Here is a 23,312-nt window from a genome sequence, read left to right on the forward strand (position 1 = left end):
TTTGTGATAAAACATTTCCCCCCCTGAATCTGTCGTTGGTCTTTTGACTTTTACGATAACATTTTCTGTCATGCAGGAATTTTTGATTTTTATGAGATCAGAGTTTCTTTTATGTTTACTGGATTTAGAGACATAGTTAGAAGTCTTCTTCCTCTTGTTCTTTTTTTTTTTTTTTTTAAGGAGACAAATAATTTGTCCTTCAGGCCCAGAAGACAGAGCTGCATGGCCTGCTGCAGTCTGGCTCCAGGCTCTCTGGGTGTAGCTGTCAGCAGGGGAGACATGACGGCCACAGCGAGCCACCTTGGGTGGGGCAGGGGGACCAGGGACCAGGCAGACGGAATGGCAGACCCAGGCACCAGAAGCCGCGCATCAGCCTCTTTCCTGTGGCTGCCCTGTGGCACAGGTCCCTGTGGCCTCACTGCCCTCAGCACTGTGGTGCCAGCACATGCTTGCCTGGCTGTACTGCGGGCAGGCACATGGTTGATGGGAGAGAGCTGCAGGGCAGGAGCAAGGCTTCTGGCCAGGTGGCCTCTTGGAGCATCTCCCCCTAGCATTTACATTCTGGGGAATCAGATTCTCTACTTGGAAACAGAGGGACAAGAGTGAATGAACTTTCATTGCTGTCATTTATAACCTCCTCTTGCCTTCTAAGGAGAATGAGTCTCAGAAACCAGAAGATTTTTTTCTCCCCAAGCATAGTTATTTACTGGGGAATGCAAGTGTGAAGGAAGAGGCTGGGGGCAGGACTGTTGTTTTATAAAGAAAAAGGGACTCTGAGGTTCCTGAGAAGAGGGAAATCCTGAAGGGTGGATACAGGGCAGCAAAGCTGGTTAGAGGGGCTCTGCCTGTGGAGGTGGCTGTGGGGAGGAAGGGATTTGGAGAACAGACCCCACTGATCATTGGAGAAGGTGATGGCACCCCACTCCAGTACTCTTGCCTGGAAAATCCCATGGACGGAGGAGCCTGGTGGACTGCAGTCCATGGGGTCACTAAGAGTCGGACACGACTGAGCGACTTCACTTTCACTTTTCACTTTCCTGCACTGGAGAAGGAAATGGCAACCCACTCCAGTGTTTTTGCCTGGAGAATCCCAGGGACGGGGGAGCCTGGTGGGCTACTGTCTCTGGGGTCGCACAGAGTTGGACACGACTGAAGCAACTTAGCAGCAGCAGCAGCAGCAGCCCCACTGATCGTGCCTCTGAGCCGTTCAATGGAACCTCACCCTCTGTCTTTCTTGTGTGTTAGTCACTCAGTCGTGTCTGACTCTTTGCGACCCCATGGACACTGTAGCCCACAGGCTTCTCTGTCCATGGGGATTCTCTAGGCAAGAATACTGGAGTGGGTTGCCATGCCCTCCTCGAGGGGATCTTCTCAACCCAGGGATCGAACCCAGGTCTCCTGCATTACAGGAGGATTCTTTACTGTCTGAGCCACCAGGGAAGCCCTGTCTTTCTTATGGAATCATTTTTAAAATCTGCAGTGTTCAGTATTGCATGTGAGTACATGGATTCATTTTAGGGCAAGAAAAATAGGAGCTCATTCTGGGGTTTGCCAGGAAGCCCTGGGCTCATCATCCATTTTTGTTGGTGCAGAGCAAATGCAATGACTGCATAAGGGGACAGCTGATGTTTATTGTATAAGAGATAATGACAGTGGTGGTGAATTCTAAATGCCAGTGCTATTAGGTGGACCAGACAGCAATGACAGTGAGAATTTACCAGTTTTCTGTCACTCAGGTGGAAAGGCTCTAAGTTGCAGTTGTTTAAGGTGGGCCCAAAGTCTGCTCTGCTTTCAGACCATAAATTAATACAATGGAATTTTTGAGCTTCCCTGGTGGTTCAGTGGTAAAGAATCTCCCTGCCATTGCAGGAGACGTGAGTTTGATCCTTGGGTCGGGAAGATCCCCTGAATAAAGAAATGGCAACCCACTCCAATATTCTTGTCTGGGAAATCCCATAGACAGAGGAGCCTGGCAGGCTCCAGTTCATGGGGTCACAAAACAGTTGGGCATGACTTAGCGACTAAACAACAACCACAAATCTTGCTGTATATCCACAAACAGCCGTGCATGCTGTTATGGGGCATATGTTGTCAGACCCTTACTGGGCTTCGTGTTAGAATGGCTCCAATAAAACAGAATTTCTGTATACATCCAGGAGCCACAGTACAGACACAAAGACAAGTAGAATCTGGGCTTTTGTGGGAAAATATCAGAAAGCATGGAAGTAGTGCCCGTTCATCTCACTCTAGGGATCTTCAGACCCTCACCAGATCGCCGGTCAAAAGTCAGCCAGTGTAGCGCCTTGTTCCTGCCCCTGTCTCTTTCCTCTGTCCTTTTCCTTTTTATTTTTTGGCGGTGAAGCTCAGCCATTTTCAGAGTAGATTGAGGCTGTTCCCTGTCCTGATACTGCGTCATAAATCATGAAAGCTAGTTGGCCAAGACAGGTGTCCCCTTAGATGGCGGGGGCAGGGGCAGTGGGCGGGGAGATGGGCGGGGAGATGGGGAGAGGCAAAACCAGCATCCTCTTTGGTGGGGGTTTGGGGACGGTGGAGGACACGCACATATAATGATTTTGCTGGTATTACATTAGGATCCTTCTTCATAGATTCTGCTGTTTATGCCCTGGCCTTTTCTCTCCCTCAGACATCCCCTCCTGTCCTATTTCCCACTTGCACTTGTGTGACTTTTTCTTTTTTATTTACATTAAAAGAAGTGTTGACCTTACCAGGCAACAGGCGGGATCCCAGTTCCCATACAAGGGATAAACCTGAGGGACCCCGCCCCACTCCTGGATTGGCAGCATGGAGTCTTAACCACTGGACCACTGGGCTGCCAGGAAAGTCCCCCTCCTTTAAAAAAATTTCTTTATTGGAGTATAGTAGCTTTACGAGTTATGCTAGTAGGCTTCTTTTCCCCAAAGCAAGTGATAACAGTTTTCTTTTGGGGAAAAATACGAACAGCTGGTACATTAGAATCTGCAGAGAGCCCTCAAGTACTTGGATTTATTTAATCCTTTCCACAAGCTTGCGTGTGGGCACCAGGCTTGTTCACAGTGGTCTTCCCAGCTCCCTCCCCCTCCTTCCTGCCCCGCCCCTGCCCCCTCCCTCGTGACTCTCCCACGCTCTGTGGTCTCTGTCTCAGCAGGACCTGGGAGCGGCCCCTGCGCCCCGTCTCCAGAGAAGTCATAGTCCGCTGGTTTAAGGAGGAGCAGCTGCCTCGCCGAGCGGGCTTTGAGAGGAACACCAAAGCCATTGCCCCCTGGTTCCACGGTAGGCTGACTTTCCAGATCCCTGGGGCAGGTTTCCATATCTCAGCCTCCCTCTGGGGTTGGGGCAGAGTCTGAAGGACTGCTACAATCAGGGGAGTGAGGACATTAGACTCTGCTAATTCTGCTCTGGCCCCACAAAGACTGGCGGTCTCCCAGGGCTAAGGCTCAGTGTTCCTGGGCGCCTGCGGAGAGGGCAGTGGAGAGAGGTCTGGTGTCTGCCCTTTCTGTGCTCACTGAATATGCTGAGCTCGAGGCACGGCTTTGATTTCCCCATGGCATGTGCTGGAACACTAAGTGACCTTCACAGAGATTGTTAGAGACCACGGCTTAACATCTCTGTGAGGGCGTCCTGGGGCCTGCAGGCCCCAGGGCTCTGGATGTGCACTGCCCTCTCTGCTGGGAAGGGATGAATAGGACTCTGTGTACTGCCCTCACTTCACAACCTGCTTGGCCATCAAGGGCCCCACAGAGGCATTTTTCTCTGGGAATTGTGACCCCCTTCCTTCTCCTGGGCCTCCTTATACCCAACAGGATGGAGGGGGTCCTTATGGCTCAGAAAGAAGACAGTCAACGTTTATCTGTGACCTCACTGTGTGTCCCTGGAGATTCCCTGTCTGTAACCTCTGTCTCAGTTATGTGTCCCTATAGCCCCTGGGAGAGCTTCCATTGGGACCACTGCTTGCCTTTTTATTCATACATTATTGTAATCATGGAAGCACAAAACTAGCATCTTAGGCGCCTGCATAGTGTGTGACTCATAGTGTTGAGGTGGGGGTTTGTCAGGGCCATTGGCTGCTCTGCCAATGGAGAAGGCATGGCAGAGGTCCTCAAATTTATCTTTAGCTCTATTTTTTATCCCAGTTTTAAAAATGTAATTTTTATATTGTCACAGAGCAAACAGAAACGTGATTTAAGTCTTGCAATTCACACAACTGACTCCGTGTTCTTCTGTCAGGTCTACCATAAAGCACGCAGAAAGGTTGCTAATACATGGACCAGAGCTATTTAGTGACAAAGTTTTCATTGATCTGTGACAAGAGGAAAGAAAAAGGCTCATATATGGAGGGTGGCCAGCTATCTTTGCTTGGAAAGGACTGTGTCATATTCAAAGATAATACCCTGTCCTCAGTTTTAGTGTTAACACGTCCTGTCTCTTAGGAACTGATGGTGACAGTAAACAATGGTTATTTTTTTATATATTGCCTTTGCTTAGAAAAAGGGAGGTGTTGGTTTCCACACTTTTGGTTTGATTTGTTGTTGTTTTTTAGTAGCTAAGTTGTGTCCTACTATTTGCGATGCTACGGACTGTAGCCTGCCACCTTCCTCTGTCCATGGGATTCTCCAGGCAAGAATACTGGAGTGGGTTGCCTTTTCCTTCTCCAGAGGCTTTTTATTGATGCTTACACCTAAAATCCCAAAGTCTGGAAGTCCTGGTATGGTCCAACTTCTTTCCCATTGTAGCAATTCTCTATAGCATCTTTAGAAATAGATTTAAGGGACTAGATCTGATAGATAGAGTGCCTGATGAACTATGGACTGAGGTTCATGACATTGTACGGGAGACAGAGATCAAGACCATCCCCATGGAAAAGAAATGCAAAAAAGCAAAATGGCTCTCTGGGGAGGCCTTACAAATAGGTGTGAAAAGAAGAGAAGCGAAAAGCAAAGGAGAAAAGGAAAGATATAAGCATCTGAATGCAGAGTTCCAAAGAATAGCAAGAAGAGATAAGAAAGCTTTCCTCAGCGATCAGTGCAAAGAAATAGAGGAAAAACAACAGAATGGGAAAGACTAGAGATCTCTTCAAGAAAATTAGAGATACCAAGGGAATATTTCATGCAAAGATGGGCTCAATAAAGCACAAAAATGGTATGGACCTAACAGAAGCAGAAGATATTAAGAAGAGGTGGCAAGAATACACAAAAGAACTATACAAAAAAGATCTTCATGTCCCAGATAATCACGATGGTGTGATCACTGACCTAGAGCCAGACATCCTGGAATGTGAAGTCAAGTGGGCCTTAGAAAGCATCACTATGAACAAAGCTTGTGGAGGTGATGGAATTCCAGTTAAACTATTTCAAATCCTGAAAGATGATGCTGTGAAAGTGCTGCACTCAATATGCAGCAAATTTGGAAAACTCAGCAGTGGCCACAGGACTGGAAAAGGTCAGTTTTTATTCCAATCTCAAAGAAAGGCAATGCCAAAGAATGCTCAAACTACCACACAATTGCACTCATCTCACACGCTAGTAAAGTAATGCTCAAAATTCTCCAAGCCAGGCTTCAGCAATATGTGAACCGTGAACTTCCAGTTGTTCAAGCTGGTTTTAGAAAAGGCAAAGGAACCAGAGATCAAATTGCCAACATCTGCTGGATCATCAAAAAAGCAAGAGAGTTCCAGAAAAACATCTATTTCTGCTTTATTGACTATGCCAAAGCCTTTGACTGTGTGGATCACAATAAACTGTGGAAAATTCTAAAAGAGATGGGAATACCAGACCACCTGACTGGCCTCCTGAGAAATCTGTATGCAGGTCAAGAAGCAACAGTTAGAACTGGACGTGGAACAACAGACTGGTTCCAAATAAGAAAAGGAGTATGTCAAGGCTGTATATTGTCACCCTGCTTATTTAACTTATATGCAGAGTACATAATGAGAAACACTGGGCTGGAAGAAGCACAAGCTGGAATCAAGATTGCTGGGAGAAATATCAATAACCTCAGATATGCAGATGACACCACCCTTATGGCAGAAAGTGAAGAGGAACTAAAAAGCCTCTTGATGAAGGTGAAAGAGGAGAGTGAAAAAGTTGGCTTAAAACTCAACATTCAGAAAACGAAGATCATGGCATCTGCTCCCATCACTTCATGGGAAATAGATGGGGAAACAGTGGAAACAGTGTCAGACTTTATTTTGGGGGCTCCAAAATCAATGCAGATGGTGACTGCAGCCATGAAATTAAAAGACGCTTACTCCTTGGAAGGAAAGTTATGACCAACCTAGATAGCATATTCAAAAGCAGAGACATTACTTTGCCAACAAAGGTCCATCTAGTCAAGGCTATGGTTTTTCCAGTGGTCATATATGGATGTGAGAGTTGGACTGTGAAGAAAGCTGAGTGCCGAAGAACTGATACGTTTGAACTGTGGTGTTGGAGAAGACTCCTGAGAGTCCCTTGGACTGCAAGGAGATCCAACCAGTGCATTCTGAAGGAGATCAGCCCTGGATTTTCTTTGGAAGGAATGATGCTAAAGCTGAAACTCCAGTACTTTGGCCACCTCATGTGAAGAATTGACTCATTGGAAAAGAGTCTGATGCTGGGAGGAATTGGGGGCAGGAGGAGAAGGGGACGACAGAAGATGAGATGGCTGGATGGCATCACTGACTCAATGGACGTTAGTCTGAGTGAACTCCGGGAGTTGGTGATGGACAGGGAGGCCTGGTGTGCTGTGATTCATGGGGTTGCAAAGAGTCGGACACGACTGAGCGACTGAACTGAACTGATAGCATCTTTAGTGGGACTCCCCCTTGCTAATCTGTACTAGAGAAGAAGCCTCCTGCCGCACAGTCAGTGTTAGGGAGTCACTGCTGCAGGTTGGCTGAGGCTCTCCTCTTGGCTGATCTTGGCCGAGCATCATCACTGGGGTGGGGGGGACTCTGCTCCGTGTAGCTCTCATGCTGCTCTTGGGACCGGCAGGCCAGCCTGGGCACGCCCTTCTCAGGAGCCAGAAAGCAAGTGGCAGCCTGCCAGGCTCTTGAAGTCTAGCCTCCACACCAGCATCCATCACTTCCACCTCGTGCCACTGGCCACAGTGTGTCACAGGGTTGAGAAGGTGGGAAAAATACTCTGCTCCTTTCGTGTGAGGAACTGCAAAGCCATGTGTCAAAGAGTGTGAAGGCAGGGAGGGGAGGAGAATTTGGGCCAATAATGCAATCGACCACAATCCTAATGTAAATCTTTTCTTTCCCTGGGGTAAGCATTCATCATTAATTTAGTTGAATTTTAGGTGCAAACTTCAGGTGTTCAGAAGGACTCTTGTGACTTTGTATTTTCTTCCCTTCTGTCAAACACATATGGATGTGTTGTTGAACCGTAATCCAAACAGCAATGTGGACTGGGAGTCTGGAGATCTGGGGCCCTCTCTAGAAACTAGCAGCTCTGTGAGCTTGGGTGTGTCCTTTCAATTCCTCATCCGTGACCATAACATTGACTCCATGGGATATGTATGAAGATCAAGCCAACAAATGTGCTCTGTCCATGAGCACATAAACATGGGTGCTGATGCCTCCCGGAGTCTGAGACTCCTTCTCTGCAGAGAAAGTCTGGGAAAGTGGACTCGGAGCACAGAGCAGGAGGGGAGGAGGAGGTGACTTCCCACTGGGACCACAGGGTTCTTGATAAAAGTCTCCTCTGTTAAAAAGAGAAAAAATGTTAAGTCATTTCTCCTTTCTCCTGTGTTCATTGTTATGTTCCTGGGTTTCTAAGAGATATTTCTGGTTATATAAAAATACTTATGAGAAAAGCTATTGCATGTAAGCTTGGCTTTGGGGGAAAAAATATCTATTTTTGGACTTCAACATGTATCTGAAACTATTAAGAATATCCTCTGTCTAAATACTGCCTCAGTCAGAACCCATTTCTCCTCCTGAGCTTTACTTCTAAAAATCAGTCGCATCTGGTTCATGGCTTATTGTCTTGGCAGCAACCCACTGGCTGTCGCCAGAGGACTTGCCCTGAGGGCTTGGCAGGGACTGCGGGTGTGCAGTGAATAGTGGAGTTGGGGCTTGGGTGCTGGAGTGGGCCTCCTGATGGCCTGTCCTGCACTCAGGTGGGGTGTTCACCTCTTAACTTTTTCTGACAACCACCAGGGCAGGGCACTCCCCATCCATGTAGTCGGTGCAGCTTGTAGGGACCCAGCAGTTGAGGCTGGCTTTCTGTGCAAAGCAGAGCTCCCAAGTAGAATGGGCACTGCTTCCTACCTCCCCATGCTATGTCTTCAGGAGACACATGGAGGAGAGGATTGTTGAAGGTCCCAGAGCTGCAGGGTTCTAGGGTGGGTCCATCCCTTCAGGCCCTTTGTCCACCTTGTTCTTAACAACAGCACATCTGATTGTGTTTGAAGCATGTCCGGGGAAGGACATGGAAGTTATAGCAATCATTTTTAGTAATTATTTTGGTGGGGGGGAATGTTTGTCTTGCAAATGTGTGTGTGGTGGGGGAACAAAGCCACCAGTCCTCAATCTCCGGAGTCCCATCTGGAAAAAGGGAGATCGTTAAGCGGATTCGGGGCTGGGAGTTCTAAAGAGACACATTTCACTTCAATAGAAGAAAGATGGTTGCAGCTACTGTTGGGCAGAGGGACGGCTAGTGGACTCTTGAGATGGGTGACCAGAGGGCCTTTAAGAATGTCTGTTCTCAGCGTCTGGTATGCAGTTTGATTCTGCTGGCACTGCCCCGGGACCACCAGTCTTATTCGCCGCTCAAGCTTCCAAAGTTTTCTCAGGTTGTTGGGAGCATGGGAAAGGTTGGCCAGGGCGTGGGGTTAGGCACAAAGCGGGCACCTGGGTGGGAGTCTGTGGGCTAAGGAGTGAGGGTGTTTTCTTCCTAAACATGACTGTTGAGCTCCTTTGTTCTTATTTGTGTCTCTATTCCTGGTACTGTCTTCCGTCCAGGAACTGAGGCTCAGGCAGTGGACACCCCCTCCTGGATGGCCCTTCCAGGAGTCCTGTGGGAGATAGGGGAGCAGACACACCAGGCTGTCCTGCAGCCCCCCAAGGAGGTGGGAAGGATTGTGCCTGTGGAGGCAGAGGGTGAGAGGCAATGTGGACTCCCCCAACTGCATGCTCTGGGAGGTCACATCCTCTCCGAGCTGCACGGAACAGAAAGAGCTTGGCTGGCTGATCAGTACTACCTGTTGGTGATCCTCCTGGCAGGCTGCTGCCATGAGGTCTTGTGTGTTTGCCTGGCTGTGTAGCTGTGCAGAGTGGTTGGATGTGCACTGTCTCAGAGGGACTCTCAACTTCTTGAGTTAGTCACGGTTGGCCTTCTACAGATAGCATCACTGATGGCCAGAAAAGCTTGAGAAATCACCCTTCTGTACCCAGTAGTAAATGTGGGAGCTGGGATTGGCTCTGGCTCCGTTTTTGTTCCTCCATTCTGGTGGCTCCTTGAATATACAGCTGGCCAGGGAGGGAGACGGGGGCAAAAAAGTGCTCCTCTGGATTCACAGTCGCTTTACTATGTATTCACTTGAACTTCTTTCATGCGTGGCTCGAGTCCTTTTATTTTATTTAGCTTTGGCTGCACTGGGTCTTTGTTGAGGCACTTGGGGTTATTTGCTCTGAGGCAGGTGGCATCTTATTAGTAGTTCCCCAACCAGGGATTGAACCTGCATCCTCTGCATTAGAAGGCAGATTCTTAACCACTGAACCATCAGGGAAATCCCCTTGAGTTCTTTATTTTAAATCTCACCCCTTCTCATTCCTTGGACTTTCCAGAGCAGAGCTGCCTCTAGTTCCTAACCTAGCTTGATGGGAAATCAGGGAATGCCTTGTACAGTCTTTGGGATCAATCTTGGAAGCTAGAGTGTCTGGAGCTGAGAAGGAGAGAATGAGCCAGCTGAGGCTTTTGTCCTCAGCCCCCAAGAACAATAGAAAGATAGGAAGCTATGGTGAGACTTTGGAAGCTGTTGAGAGGTGGCAGCCAGAATCGGGGGGGTGGGGCGGGTAGTGAGACCTGAGCACCAAATCCATGTGAAGCAAGAACTAGCTGCAGAAACCAGCGGTCATGAAAGTAACAGTGGTGTTATGGAGATTAAGTGTATAATATTTATAAAGTGTTTAGAACTTGCAATAAATGCTTCTACTTGTTATATGGAATAAATAAACATGGTAGCCTTTGGAGATGCATATCAGGATTTGAAGCATGTGAATGGTGGCTTCATACCCTTAGGGTACACCACTCCTGTCACTTGGAAGTAAAGAAAAAGATAACATCAAACAAACTCTTCACAAAAGGAAGATGGGATGTATTTAGCCTTCCCCACAAAAAAGTAAAAGTCTGAATTTTCTTTCATTATGAATATGATACCCATCTTGAAATTTTTTAAAGAAACTGTGAGGGATAACACATGGGTCATTTGGAAGGGATGGTTAGCATGTTACCATCCATCATGTCAAGTCAGATGACCGATTTTCCTCTCCGGAGCAGAATTTGGAATGGAAAATTTCCACCAACTCTTATCCTAAATGCAAACATTTCTAAAGAAGAAAAAAAGTAGGTCGGTTGACCTACTTTCTTCGTAAGTTCTTGCTTAAGCTGTTCCAACTAAGAAATAAAGGCACCTTTTTCCTTCTTTTTTTTTTTTTTAATTGTGTACTGGCTGTAGGGTCTCAAAAAAAGATGACAAAGAAGAGTGGAATTATTTTTTGCTTTAGGAAAGCCTCGATTGTAATGGTGCTCTCAAGATTTTAACTCTTTCCTTTCCCCTAGTTCCATGTTTCTGATTTCAGGCCCTTTGTGTCTTGTCTACCTAACACTTTTTCATTTTTAATGCTTTGCTGAGATTGTTTTGTGATGCGCAGGTGTGGGTAACTAAAGTGTGTGGAAAGGGACAGACGTCGGAGGATCTAGATGGCTTGGATTTGATAGAACTGATTTTTTATTCTCTATTGGGATTAAATAAAAGCACAGAGTAACAATATACTGTGATTTCTGTTGTTATTGATTTAATATACTTCTGATGGTCTCATCATATTTCTGGTGGTTGCAGGAGATTCTTCCTAATTTGCTGACACTGGGAAGTTTCTATCATCGGTTAGACGCAGGAAACTGCCTTTAGGTTTTCCGTGCCCCAGGACCTGTAGTCTAGTTTCCCACGGATGCCCAGCCTCAAGCTTGTCCCAGCCCTGGGACGAAGGGCTCCAGCTCAAGCCAGAACCTTTTCATGGCCTCACATTTTTATGATGACAGGCATGAGACGGAAGCCTTTGGGGTGGGAGGCATAGCTGCTGTCTTCCAATCACTAATGTCTTCTAGGTCAGAGGCCTCAAGAAGTGGAACACTTCTGAAAATCACAGGGTGCTAACTTTGATTCAGTCTGACCATCTTTTTTAGCAGTTAGTTGTCCTGAGGTGGAATAAACTACGTCCAGGAGCCCTGAGCACACCTACTGCTGAGATGTGTAAACAGAGGCCAGACGGCCCTTCAGTCAAGACAGTGAAGGCCTGGCTTGTCCAGTCTGATGGGGATTAGGTCAGATCACATGACTTTTCTCCCCTACCTTCCCACCATGAGCTCTTCTTTCTCTGCTTATCTAGAAACAAATATGGTGGCTTTGACATTTGCTAGAGAATGAAGTCTGGTTGCTACAGTAGTTGAGAAGCTTTCTGGAAGTGACTTTTATAACACTTATGCTTAAGTATTAAAGTCTGTCATACTCAAATTACCTTGTTTAGTAATTAAGTTCTTTATTTTTTTTAAATCATAATTTTATTTTTCTTCACATAAATTTAAAATTATATTTGTGTTGCATTAAGCTAATATCTTCATTCATTTACTTATTTTTTAAAATTTATTTATTTTAATTGGAGGCTAATTACTTTACAATATTGTATTGGTTTTGTCATACGTCGACATGAATCCGCCACGGGTGTAAACGTGCTCCCCATCCTGAACCCCCCTCCCACCTCCCTCCCTGTACCATCCCTCTGGGTCGTCCCAGTGCACCAGCCCCAAGCATCCTGAATCCTGCATCGAACCTGGACTGGTGATTCGTTTCTTATATGATATTATACATGTTTCAATGCCATTCTCCCAAATCATCCCACCCTCTCCCTCTCCCACAGAGTCCAAAAGACTGTTCTATACATCTGTGTCTTTTTTGCTGTCTCGCATATAGGATTATCGTTACCATCTTTCTAAATTCCATATATATGCGTTAGTATACTGTATTGGTGTTTTTCTTTCTGGCTTACTTCACTCTGTATAATGAGCTCCAGTTTCATCCACCATAAGTTCATTATAGATTCACATGTCAGAGCCATTTGCCTGTGTGAGTGCACGCTCAGCTGCTCTGAAGCTTTTCGGCCCTATGGACCATAGCCTGCCAGGGTCCTCTGTCCATGGATTCTCCAGGCAGGAATACTGGAATGGGTTGCCATTACCTTCTCCAGGGGAGAAGGTTTGATCCCAACTCAGGGATCAAACCCAAGTCTCCTGCGTCTCCTGCATTGGCAGACAAATTCTTTACTGCTGAGCCATCAGGGAAGCCCCATTTGCCTCCAGCTTTCATTTAAAATAGAGAGGATGCTTTGACGTGTTTAGGTCACATTCCTCCTCATCAGCCCCCAGGAGTGCACAGGGCAGGAGGGCATTGCCTGCTCTAGGTTTCAGCCTCCTAGAATTTCCTGCAGGCGATCGATGTGGCTAGCGTGGCTTGCGATTAACACGTGTTTCCTCCTATAATCATCACGAATAGACTGTCTGCCCCCCATGCAGAGCTCACAGTGCTACCAACATTTGTACAGCCACATTTCAAGCTAATTTAAATGTACAATGAAAATGCAGTGTACTTTTCTATAATTTCTCTGATCTCATGAAGTTATCACCAACCCCTTTTACCCCTCTAGGTGGTAGGGAAAAAATGAACTCTCATCCATTCCGTTTAGTGTCATTCTTTTCAATGTGGTCGTCTTTAGTTAACTTGGTCATTTTGGGGAGAATAGGCTTTGGGATTGCGGTTGTCTCACTCCACTCCCTGCTTCTCTCCAAAAGGGCATCTGAGTGTCAGACTCTTCTCTGCACTTGTGGGGAGATGGTCAGGGGCAGGACTGCCATGCGTGTTGTCTAGCCTTTGCAAGAGGATGTGCAACTGAGGGTATGAGAGAGGCCAATTCTGGGTCCCTGATCTGCTTCCAGGTCCTGTCCCCTGCTTGGGGCCATGTCTGTCTGGAGGTGCTCAGAGGTACCACTTGGATTGGTGGCATCCCTGGGCAGGTGTTGCCTGATCTGGTACCATTCCTCAGGTGTACACTGGTCTGTATTCATGGGGTTTGGTTGGTTTGCTTCATGTGTGGGATCACACCGGCTTTTATGTTTTAACTGGTAATTTAGTGAAAATTTCTTTTGTGCTTTGTGTCTGGTAAACATCAAACAGCCAGTATTTCATTTATCCCTTGCACAATTCTTTGTGCTGTGCTGTGCTTAGTCACTCAGTCATGTCTGACTGTGACCCCATGTACTGTAGCCTGCTGGGGTCCTCTGTCTATGGGGATTCTCCAGGCAAGAACACTGGAGTGGGTTGCCATGCCCTCCTCCAGGAGATCTTCCCAACCCAGGGATTGAACCCAGGTCTCCTGCATTACAGAAGGATTCTTTACCAGCTGAGCTACCAGGGAAGCCTGCACAATTCTCCGGAAGAGGTAATAATAGTACTTGTTAGAGTTTGAAGTTGTTGAATTGTCTGGGCAGGGGCACTAGGGAGCAGGCTCCTGTGTAAGGTATTTAAATCATTTGTTGATTATTAACATTAAGCTTCAGTTTTATGTGAGACACTGTGCTAAGCACAGGGCGTATGGTGGTGAGCAAAACTGACAGTTTCCTTCCCCTTGTGGCACTTACATTCACTTGCAATTGACAGAAAGCTATCAAACCGATACACTCAAAAGAGATTAGTCCAGTTTCAGGCTTTGCTTGATTCAGGGAGCTTGTTTTCAGCAACTGGCCTCTCTCCATCTCTCAGCTCTGTTGCTCTCCGTGTTGTTTTTATTCTCAAACAATACATCAGCCTGCGGTAGCATGCCTGCACTTGTTCTCCTAGTTTCAAATCTAGCTGAAGAGAGGACATACTTTTCTCTCAAATAATTTGTAGTATTAGTCCCAATATTCTGCCTTGTTGACTCTGGTGTGGTCACATGCACACTCCTGAGCCAGTCATCATGGCCAAATGGTTGAGCTCTCTGATTGGCTAGGCTTGAGTCACATGACCATACCTGGAGTAGGGACAAGTCCATCCCATTGCAACTGGATAGACTGAGTGGGAAGGTGTGGCTCCCCAAAAGAAGCTCACCATTCCCTTGCCAGAAGAAGCACAGATGGTCCTGAGTGGGCAAGACCAATGGAGGGCCACCATGTTGAGGAAAATAACTGTCCTAGTGAAACTCACAATCCAGTCGATGAGACTGGCGTGAATCAAATAATGAATTTTTACTTCCAGTTGAGGTTAGTGCTACGCAAGATCCTTGTGTAGCCAGTTTCAGAAGTCATTTTGCTGGGTGGTTGCAACCCTGTCGTGAATAGTGGCATCCATAATTTGAACCTGGCATGTCAGCTTGGAACAGGCAGGCAGTCATGGCAGGGCATGGTGCCTCTTGTGCATAATACATCTGAAACCAAGAAGCTTGTCCAGTGAAACCCTTGTCTCAGCACTTAGCTGTGGCTAAATTTCATTTGGAGTTATAAAAAAATGAAGGCCTTGGAACTCATTCATCACAATCTCTGTGGTTTCAGGATGCTCTGAGAAACTGTTGAGAAGGAAGAGCTTAATAATTCCAATCCCCTTAATGTTATCGTCTGGAAAGTGTGGCAATAAGAAAGGAAAGTCACAGAAATGAATGAGAAATAGCTGAGCGGTAATGGAGGTGTTGTTGGCTGGCCGGTGAGGCGTAGCTTTGGTGAAAGCTTTAAGAAATATGCATGTCAGATAAATTGAGACCCATAAAAAGTAAAATGTCATGTCTGGCCTGCCTGCCTTTCTTCCTTTTTGGGGAGAAGCCCTAACAGAGAAATAAAAGGAGCTCATTTGGTTACTCAGGTTCGATTTGAGCTAATGATTTCAGGGACCAGTGTGGAAGTGGTGGAGGGGATGGGAACTGAATCCTGGGTCTGCTTTAGGATTTGCTAACGTGTGGATTTATGGGTCCGTGAGAGCAGAGTGTCTTTTGCAAGTGTGCTTAAAGTGCCTCTCCTTCCCTGGGGCTGCTGTCGATTAGTACAGATGGAGCAACTATTTTGATAGTGAACACTGAGTTTTGGTGGTGTTTGAGAGGAATCCAGGGAGATGATTAGGGGAGGCGTCAGGAAGAATGCTTGGGGATTTGTGCCTGAGGTGCAATAATAGACCTGAGCGGGGAGCAGCAGCTGCCCCACCTCACGGGAGTATTGGCTGCAAACTCCCACCCGTGCTATTGATGTGCAGGTGCCAGGAGCCCGAAGTCATCCTGGACTCCTTTGCTGTGCTGGTGTACATGTTCCCTGCTGCCTCCCCACCTTCTCACCCTCACCTGATGAAACCACGGGAAGCGGACTGCTGCCCTGAAGGGCCCCTGACCCTGACCTTGGCCCTGTCTTTTCTGGGCAGAGGCCCCACAGGGGGCATTGCAGTGAGTCAGATTACCTCCGACCCCCAGAGAAGCCTTGGGCACCTGTGGGACCTGTGGGTCAGGTCAGGTCCGACACCCTGTTCCCCTTAGTCCCCATCAAGGGCCTCCATCTGTACGCTGGGCTTCTGCCAGATTACACTTCATTGAAAAATAATTTTTTTTTCTCATTGCGTCTTCCCACTTCTGCTGTTTGGAGGTTATACCACTCTCAATGCCTGTCTTTCAGTGGTTAATTCAGATGATTTTACATGCATGCTTTGTTAATATATATCTTTAACCTCTTGCTAAACAAGTTCTAATCATCCTACTCTCAAATGATAAGATATTATCCAGTAATTTAGTTCTGTCTTTTTTAAACCCTCAAATTACCCATGATTATTGTTACTTTGTAAGTCAATATATTTTAAAAATTGACTTAAAGTAGCCATACTCATCATTTCTTCTAGCATCTCAGATTCTCTGTCTAGGATTATATTTCTTCTAAATGATATATATTCTTTAAAATTTTCTTAGTAGTCAAACTCTCAAATTTTTTCTGAATGTATCTTTACATTTCCTTTCACCTTGAGAGAGTTTCATTAAACACCACTATTTTTTTTCTCAGCATCCTGAAAATATTACTAACCCGTTGTCCTCTGGCTTCTGTTATTGCAGCGGAAAAGTCAGCCACCAATTTGTTTATTCTTTGTAGGTAATCTGCCTTTTCTCTCTGGTTGACAAATTCAGACACTGAGTAGCTTTGTGCCATTTCACTATTATGTGCTGACTAATTCTCAGCCTTCATTCTTTTTTATAATTTTGACTTCTTTTAAAAAAATTTATTTATTTATTTCTGGCTGTGCTGGGGCTTCGTTTCTTCCTGTGGCTCTCTCTAGTGGGGGCTGTTTTCCAGTGTGGTGCACGGGCTTCTCTAGGGCTCTTGGCTTCAGTAGTCATGGTGCGGGCTTTAGAGCAATCAACATTAGCTCTTGAGATAGTCCCACCTCTTCAATCTCCTCTCTGTTTAGGGGTGTTCAGATTATTCATGTATTAGGCCTTTCATTCCATTCTCCATGTCTCTCGACCTCCTGAGAGGTAGATTAAATTTATGTCACGTCATATAGGTGTCCCATGGATGTGCCATTCTTGGTCTTCACTGGGACGTTTCACTCACTCACCTCTTCTGCTCCTCTTTCACCTCATCATCACTCCTTTCTGCTCACATAGCATCTACCCAGGCTTCAAGGCGCACTTCCCAGCCCTCTTCATTGCCTCTATGAATCTCGCCCTGACTTCCAGAGGTCTCATCAACCTCCTCCTTCTTGGTCTTTCACAGTACTTACTGTCTCTGCATGAGAGAACACGGTGTAGAGCAAAGAGTGCTGGACTTGGAGTCCGAGGCCCTAAGTTCAAATTCTGACTCTACCACTTAATAGCTCTGTGACCTTGGGTGAGTCACTTGTCTTGCTGAACTTCAGTGTCCTCAGCTATGAACTGACGATGGTAGGGTTGTTAGGAGACTAAATGCGATGGGGGCCACCAAGTCCCCAAGGTACTGCCCAGTGCTGGCTTCAATATCAGGCTTCTCATGTGACCCTTGGTCCTCTGCCTCACAATGGAAACTGTTCCTGGCTGACTAGTGGCTTGGGAGCTGGATAACAAGGTTGCAACTGTGGAAATGTAGCTGTGAAGCAACCCTTACGTGAGAAAGCCATCACGGAGTTGAAATCCCTGGCTTGTATGTCTCTAATCCGTACCCTTCAATCGATTTTCCACTCTTGAAGATTCTCGTGTCCTTCCTCTGTTTGGGGAAGATCAGTACTCCCCACTGCTCTCAGAATGAAGTCCATAATCCTTCTAATGGTGTCGAGAGTGCTTTGGGGCCTGACTCCTTCCATCCTCTACACGTCTTTCCACTGCCCAGCTCCTCCTCAGCTCTCCCTCCAGCCACAAAGAATCATGTGCTCTTTCCTTTTGCAAACTGCCCCCTTTTCCGTGCCCCTCTGTCTTAACCTTTCTGTTCTCAGTCTAACTGGCACTTCCATCCCTGGGCTCCAGAGCTGGGTGGGTTACCTCTCTGAGCCCATATTCTATGGTCTTTATCACTACCAGTTACAGTGAGTTCCTCTCACACCACATCCCCCCCACCCCCCATAAAAAATTCTGCTAATCTTGATTTCAGTCCAGAATCAAAGATTCTGGAAGGCAGGAATTGTTTCTCATTCAATGCTGACTCTCAGATGCCCAGCATGGGGCCTGGCTCCTAGAGAGTGGTTGATAAATGTTTATTGGAGGAAAGAAAAGGGAAGAAAGGAAAAGGAGGTGTTTTTGGAAATTACAGGAAAAACTACATTTCCTGTTGTCTGAGGGTGAGAACTGGCTCAGATAGAATCCGTAGCTGTATTCTCCAATAATTGTCAACAACCCTGGAGCATTATCTGGTAAGGCCGTATCCCTTACCAGAAGATCTTGGTTATTAGCAGAGTTAGAAAGTTTCTGTGGTCCTGATGGTGAGCTCACTCCCTAGCCAGAAGTGGGGAGGTATGCTCCACCATTTCCTCAGCCAGGAGGTTATAAAGTGTATCAAAGGAGATGGGATGGGATGGGATACGATTAATGCTGATTCCCAGTGCACTTAGCTTAAGGGTGATCTGGGGAGAGAGAGATGGAGAGCAGAGTAATGGAGCAGGAAAGCAACTGCTTCTTCCCCCAAGCAACCTTCACATCCCCCAGCCACCAACTAATTCTCCTGAGGGTTGGTTTTCTGTAAAATTGTCTTTGCCATCCTGAGCTATGAGGCCGTATTACCTTTGGTCTTGGGACAGATTACAGTTTTGAGTCCTAGGAAGGCATCAAAGAGGTATCACAGAGTTCACTGATGCTTATTATTTGAGCTGCCTGCTGAATCCCCCATATGGAATAGCCCAGGCTGGGGCCCAGGGACCCAAGTGGTCCCCTTCAGAGAAGGTCACCCTCAGCAGCCTCTGTGAGAGGACTGGGTGTGTGGCGTGTGTGTAGCACGCCCAGCAGTACTATGATCGTCACTGCTATCAGCATGAGGTAACAGCCAACAGTAGCACATATGTCGTGTACTCCGGTACTCTTGCCTGGAAAATCCCATGGACGGAGGAGCCTGGTGGACTGCAGTCCATGGGGTTGCGAAGAGTCGGACACGACTGAGCGACTTCACTTTCACTTTTCATTTTCATGCTTTGGAGAAGGAAATGGCAACCCACTCCAGTGTTCTTGCCTGGAGAATCCCAGGGATGGAGGAGCCTGGTGAGCTGCCGTCTATGGGGTCGCACAGAGTTGGACACGACTGAAGCGACTTAGCAGCAGCAGCAGCAGCAGTGTATCCAGTACAGATTAGTTACATGGTATTGGGTAGTCATTACTTCTCAGGCACATTCACACGTGTGATAAGCACATTCACGCATGTGATAAGCACATTAATACATTATTGTAATGAAGTCTCAAACAATCTAAGACATAGGTGCTATAATCAGTACCATTTAATAGACGAGGACACTGACCTGGGTTTCAGAGGGGCTTAAGTGCCCTGCCCAAGGCCACCTGTTGATCAAATCCCTGAGCTGTGATTTTAGTTCATGTGCATATTCACTGCTCTAAAGTAAACAAGCCCCCCTCCCCCCAACATCTCTGGCACTCGGAATATAAAGATAAGGTTGCTTTGTCTGTTCAGGTCATCCAAAAGCAGAAGTCCAAGAACTTTATTGGAGGAAATGCCTTTGAAGGATGAAGGAAGAGGGAATGGGACAGGTGGGGAGAGTCTTAAGAACATGGTGCAGGTCTGATACCTGTAAACGGGCAGAGGGAAGGAAGGACGGGTGATTAAGAGGAAGAGCCTGACATGGGAGTGCAGCTCAGAGGAACACCTTGGTCAGGCTGAGGGGAAGCCCCCGAGAAAAGACTGCTCAGTAGAGGAGTCCCACATAAGAGAGTGTCATGTAGGGTCATCAGGAGGAGAAAGGGACGACAGAGGATGAGATGGTTGGATGACATCACTGACTCAATGGACATGAGTTTGAGCAAACTCTGGGAGATGGTGAAGGACAGGGAAGCCTGGCGTGCTGCAATCCATGGAGTTGCAAAAGTCGGACAGGACTTACCGACTGAACAGCATCAACATAGGATAGGCATGGTGGCTCTGCTACCCCTGGACTCAGTTATAATACCCTTTGCCCTGAATCAGGCATGTGGTACCTCCTGGGCATGGTGGATCCTGCAGGGACAACAGCTGCAGATGCTGCTCATTGAAGCAGGGTCTCTCTAGAAGGGAGGCTGAGCAGAACTCATGGCTGCCAGTCTCCATCCTTGAGCTGGTTTCCAGCTGGTTTACTAATGTACTATAGAGTCTGGGCAGAAGGTCATGAAAGCCCAAAGGTGAGCTGTCCCAACACCTCCTGGGATAAAATGATTCCTGATGGGTCAGGCAGAATGTGCAATGAATAAAGTGAAGCCAATGGGGCTGTCCCAACACCTCCTGGGATAAAACAATTCCTGATGGGTCAGGCAGAATGTGCAATGAATAAAGAGAAGTCAATGGGGCTAGCTTGGCTTCCCTTGTGGCTCAGCTGGTAAAGAATCTGCCTGCAATGCAGGAGACCTGGGTTCAATCCCTGGATTGGGAGGATCTCCTGGAGAAGGGAAAGGCTACCCACTCCAGTATTCTGGCCTGGAGAATTCCATGGACTGTATTGTCCATGGGGTCACAAAGAGTCAGACACGACGAGCAACTTTCACTTTCAATGGGGGCTGGTTTAGGGGAGAATGAATTGAAGGGCAGAAATGTAAGCTTAGTCCTTTTGGCTCAGAGAGGCACCTTTTTCCAGTTCAACCACCTTGAAGGATGTTTTCTAACCCACACAAAGGTAGAGTATAGGCAGCCAGCAGCCTGTGATTCCTGGGAGAGAAGAGAAATCCTTCAGTGAGGGTTCCAGGTCAGCTGGGAGAAAGCGGGCATTCAGAGCCTGCTGTCCACTGTTCTTGAGCCAGGCTTTGCCAGATGGAGGTCAGTGGAAAGATCTTCCAGGGTTTTAGATGGCAGAGAGGAGGAGAAGGGGATGACAGAAGATGAGATGGTTGGATGGCATCACCGACACAATGGACATAGGTTTGGGTGGACTCTGGGAGTTGGTGATGGACAGGGAGGCCTGGCGTACTGTGGTTCACGGGGTCGCAAAGAGTCGGACACGACTGAGCGACTGAACTGAACTGAACTGAGATGTGGCATTGTCATTTTGGTGTTACTGGTCACTTTTGCTTATTAAAAAATCAAGTCACATCAAGTGTTTCCACCCATTTTAACTCTCCTCTCCACCGCCAGTTGACCCTGGGCTTCAGCTTGAGGTACTTCGAGTTGGGACAGAGGTGGTATCTTCTGGTCTTCCTCCTTCATAGGCCTTGGCTTCGTCTCTATCTCCCTTTACTGACCCCTCCACCCCAGCCACCTTTGGGATCTAAGTCCTCTGGTATTGGGGCAGGGAGGTGGCTGAGGGACACTGCTGAGTCTTTTGACAAATCCTTGGGACGCCCTTTTGGTTGGTCTTCTTTTGGCTGCCGCTGCTTCTCCAGCTGAACCCACCAAGGCCGTCGGGGGCATCTACCCTCCTGCATGGATGTGTGTGCCATCCTCCAGGTGCCCTGTGGTGGGGGTGCTTCCCACCCGCTTCTCTCCCCCTCTCTTCCTGGTTTCTGCTTATCCCTCTTGGTTGGGGTGGGGGTTGTTGGCTCGATTGCCTCCTGGTAAGTCCTTGGCCCTAGGAGGAAAGAGGTGGCCCCCATTTATGCTGTTGGCTATCTTAACAGGGGACCTGTGACCGTGTGGTGGCTTCTGTGTCCTCTGCTTTGGGCACAAGAGGGTCCTGCCACACCTCCTGTGAAGCAGGAAAGATCAGAGAAGGGAGTGTCCCTGCACTGAATCATGGCAGAGGCACTGGGGGTGCCCTGATGGGGGGTGGGGGTGCTGAGTGTGCCTTCAGGGTCAGCGTGACGAGCAGCCCAGCCACCTTCTGCCCTCTGCTGTGTGGCTGGCAGAACCCTGCTGAATGTATGTAGACGGTAAATAAGTGGGTGTGTAAGAGGACATTGTGTTGCAAATTTACCTTTCCCCCAAATAACAGATGAGAGCAGGAGCCCACATTCCCACAGCTCTTCTGTTTATGAAATGATTTTTCAGTTCTAGGTCTCACTTGAAAATCATAACATGCCCTTGAAATAGATAGGTTAAGATGGTCATTTAAGTGTTAAAAGGAGAAGTTGAGGGCTTGGCTGAAGGTCCTGTAGGCAGGTGCCAGCAGGGATGGACAAGTAGACTAAGTCTCCCTCTCCTTTTCCCACCACCCTGCCCTGCAAAGCCGGACCCACCAGACACATGGCCCCTCCGATACTCCCCAGAAGAGAGCAGCTCCTGAAAAGTCTTTCAGGGGATTGACACTGATGCACAAACACCTCTAAGGCCAGACCTGACTGTCGTACTCTGGTGAAGCCACATTGTGTAGAACTGCAGAACATGAGAATGTTTTGTTCTTTGAGCTGAAGTGGTGCTTAATTCTGTGCCCCTATTAAGAAACTGTTTGCCTTGTGTCCATAGATAGACAGAGGAAATCTTTTTACTTCCTAAGAGGAACTGTTGTCTCCAGGTGCTTACTCACAGGTACCAGAGAGATAACCAAGGCAGTAATCGTAAGTCATTCTGGTCTGTTCATTAAAGCAGGACTCTCAAGGATCTCCACAGCACAATGTCTGTTGTCTTGTATTTGTAATCGATAGGCGCTAAAATTCCAGCTCATTACTAGTTCTTTGCTTGCCTGATTTTACCCAATTAATCCAAATTAGTGTGGCTTAATTTGGAGGAAAGCATGCTAACCTGGGGTCTTAGTAGAAACTCTGCCCCCGAGCTCACCACCGCTAGTTGCTCCGGGCCAAGAGGTCCTCTCACTGGAATAAGGGAAGTGCTGGACAGCTCCTGAGGCTCCCCTTTTCTCTAGACCTTTCACAGAGGCTGAGGGGCAGGGATGAGCTGGGAAGCGTGGCTGGATGAGAAAGGGGTTGCAGAATCTGCTGACATTTTTTTCTTTTCTTTTTTAAACCAGGAATTATCAGCCGAGAAGATGCCGAAGATCTCCTTGAGAATATGACCGAGGGTGCATTTCTGGTCCGGGTCAGTGAGAAAATCTGGGGTTATACCCTCTCCTACCGCCTGCAGAAGGGGTTCAAGCATTTTCTTGTGGATGCCTCTGGGGATTTTTACAGCTTCCTGGGAGTGGACCCCAATCGCCACGCGACACTCACAGATCTCATTGATTTCCACAAGGTATTCCTCTTAGGGTTGCTGATGTGGGGGAGGGCAGGAAATGCCAGGCTGTGGGCATTCTAAGAGATGAGGATGGAGAGTGAGCAGGTAGCCCCAGAAATTCTTTAGGATCACAGGGATCTAGATCATCCTGATTGAAGAGGCCAGAGATTGTCTAGACCAGGCTCTGGAATTGCTGTTTTTCTCTGGGCAACCCTTTACTCATGCAGGCATCTCCAGCCCTGGTCCGCAGGCGTGTTCTCACCTTGAGTACCTGAGTGAGAAGGGGGCTGGCTGGTTGACTTGCCTTCTGTCCAAGCCCATGTCTCACCCCCAGCTTGTTCCAGGATGTCCCTCTTGAGCATG

The 23,312-nt window shown here is 47.4% G+C and overlaps 1 protein-coding gene across 2 annotated transcripts in view; it reads left to right on the plus strand.

Annotated features, from left to right (window-relative positions):
- The window catches only part of SH2D4B (SH2 domain containing 4B), an 85,598-nt gene that overhangs the window by 56,502 nt on the left and 5,784 nt on the right, over positions 1 to 23,312 (plus strand). Inside the window, exons 6-7 of one of the 2 annotated variants that reach the window (XM_061405511.1) lie at positions 3,146 to 3,270; positions 22,747 to 22,967. In XM_061405511.1, coding sequence (XP_061261495.1) covers positions 3,146 to 3,270; positions 22,747 to 22,967 — 346 coding nt within the window. The remainder of the gene's footprint in view (positions 1 to 3,145; positions 3,271 to 22,746; positions 22,968 to 23,312) is intronic. The other variant, XM_061405512.1, reaches the window with a different exon arrangement.

This window comes from Bos javanicus, chromosome 28 (genome assembly GCF_032452875.1).
Source record: "Bos javanicus breed banteng chromosome 28, ARS-OSU_banteng_1.0, whole genome shotgun sequence".
Lineage (NCBI taxonomy): Eukaryota > Metazoa > Chordata > Mammalia > Artiodactyla > Bovidae > Bos > Bos javanicus.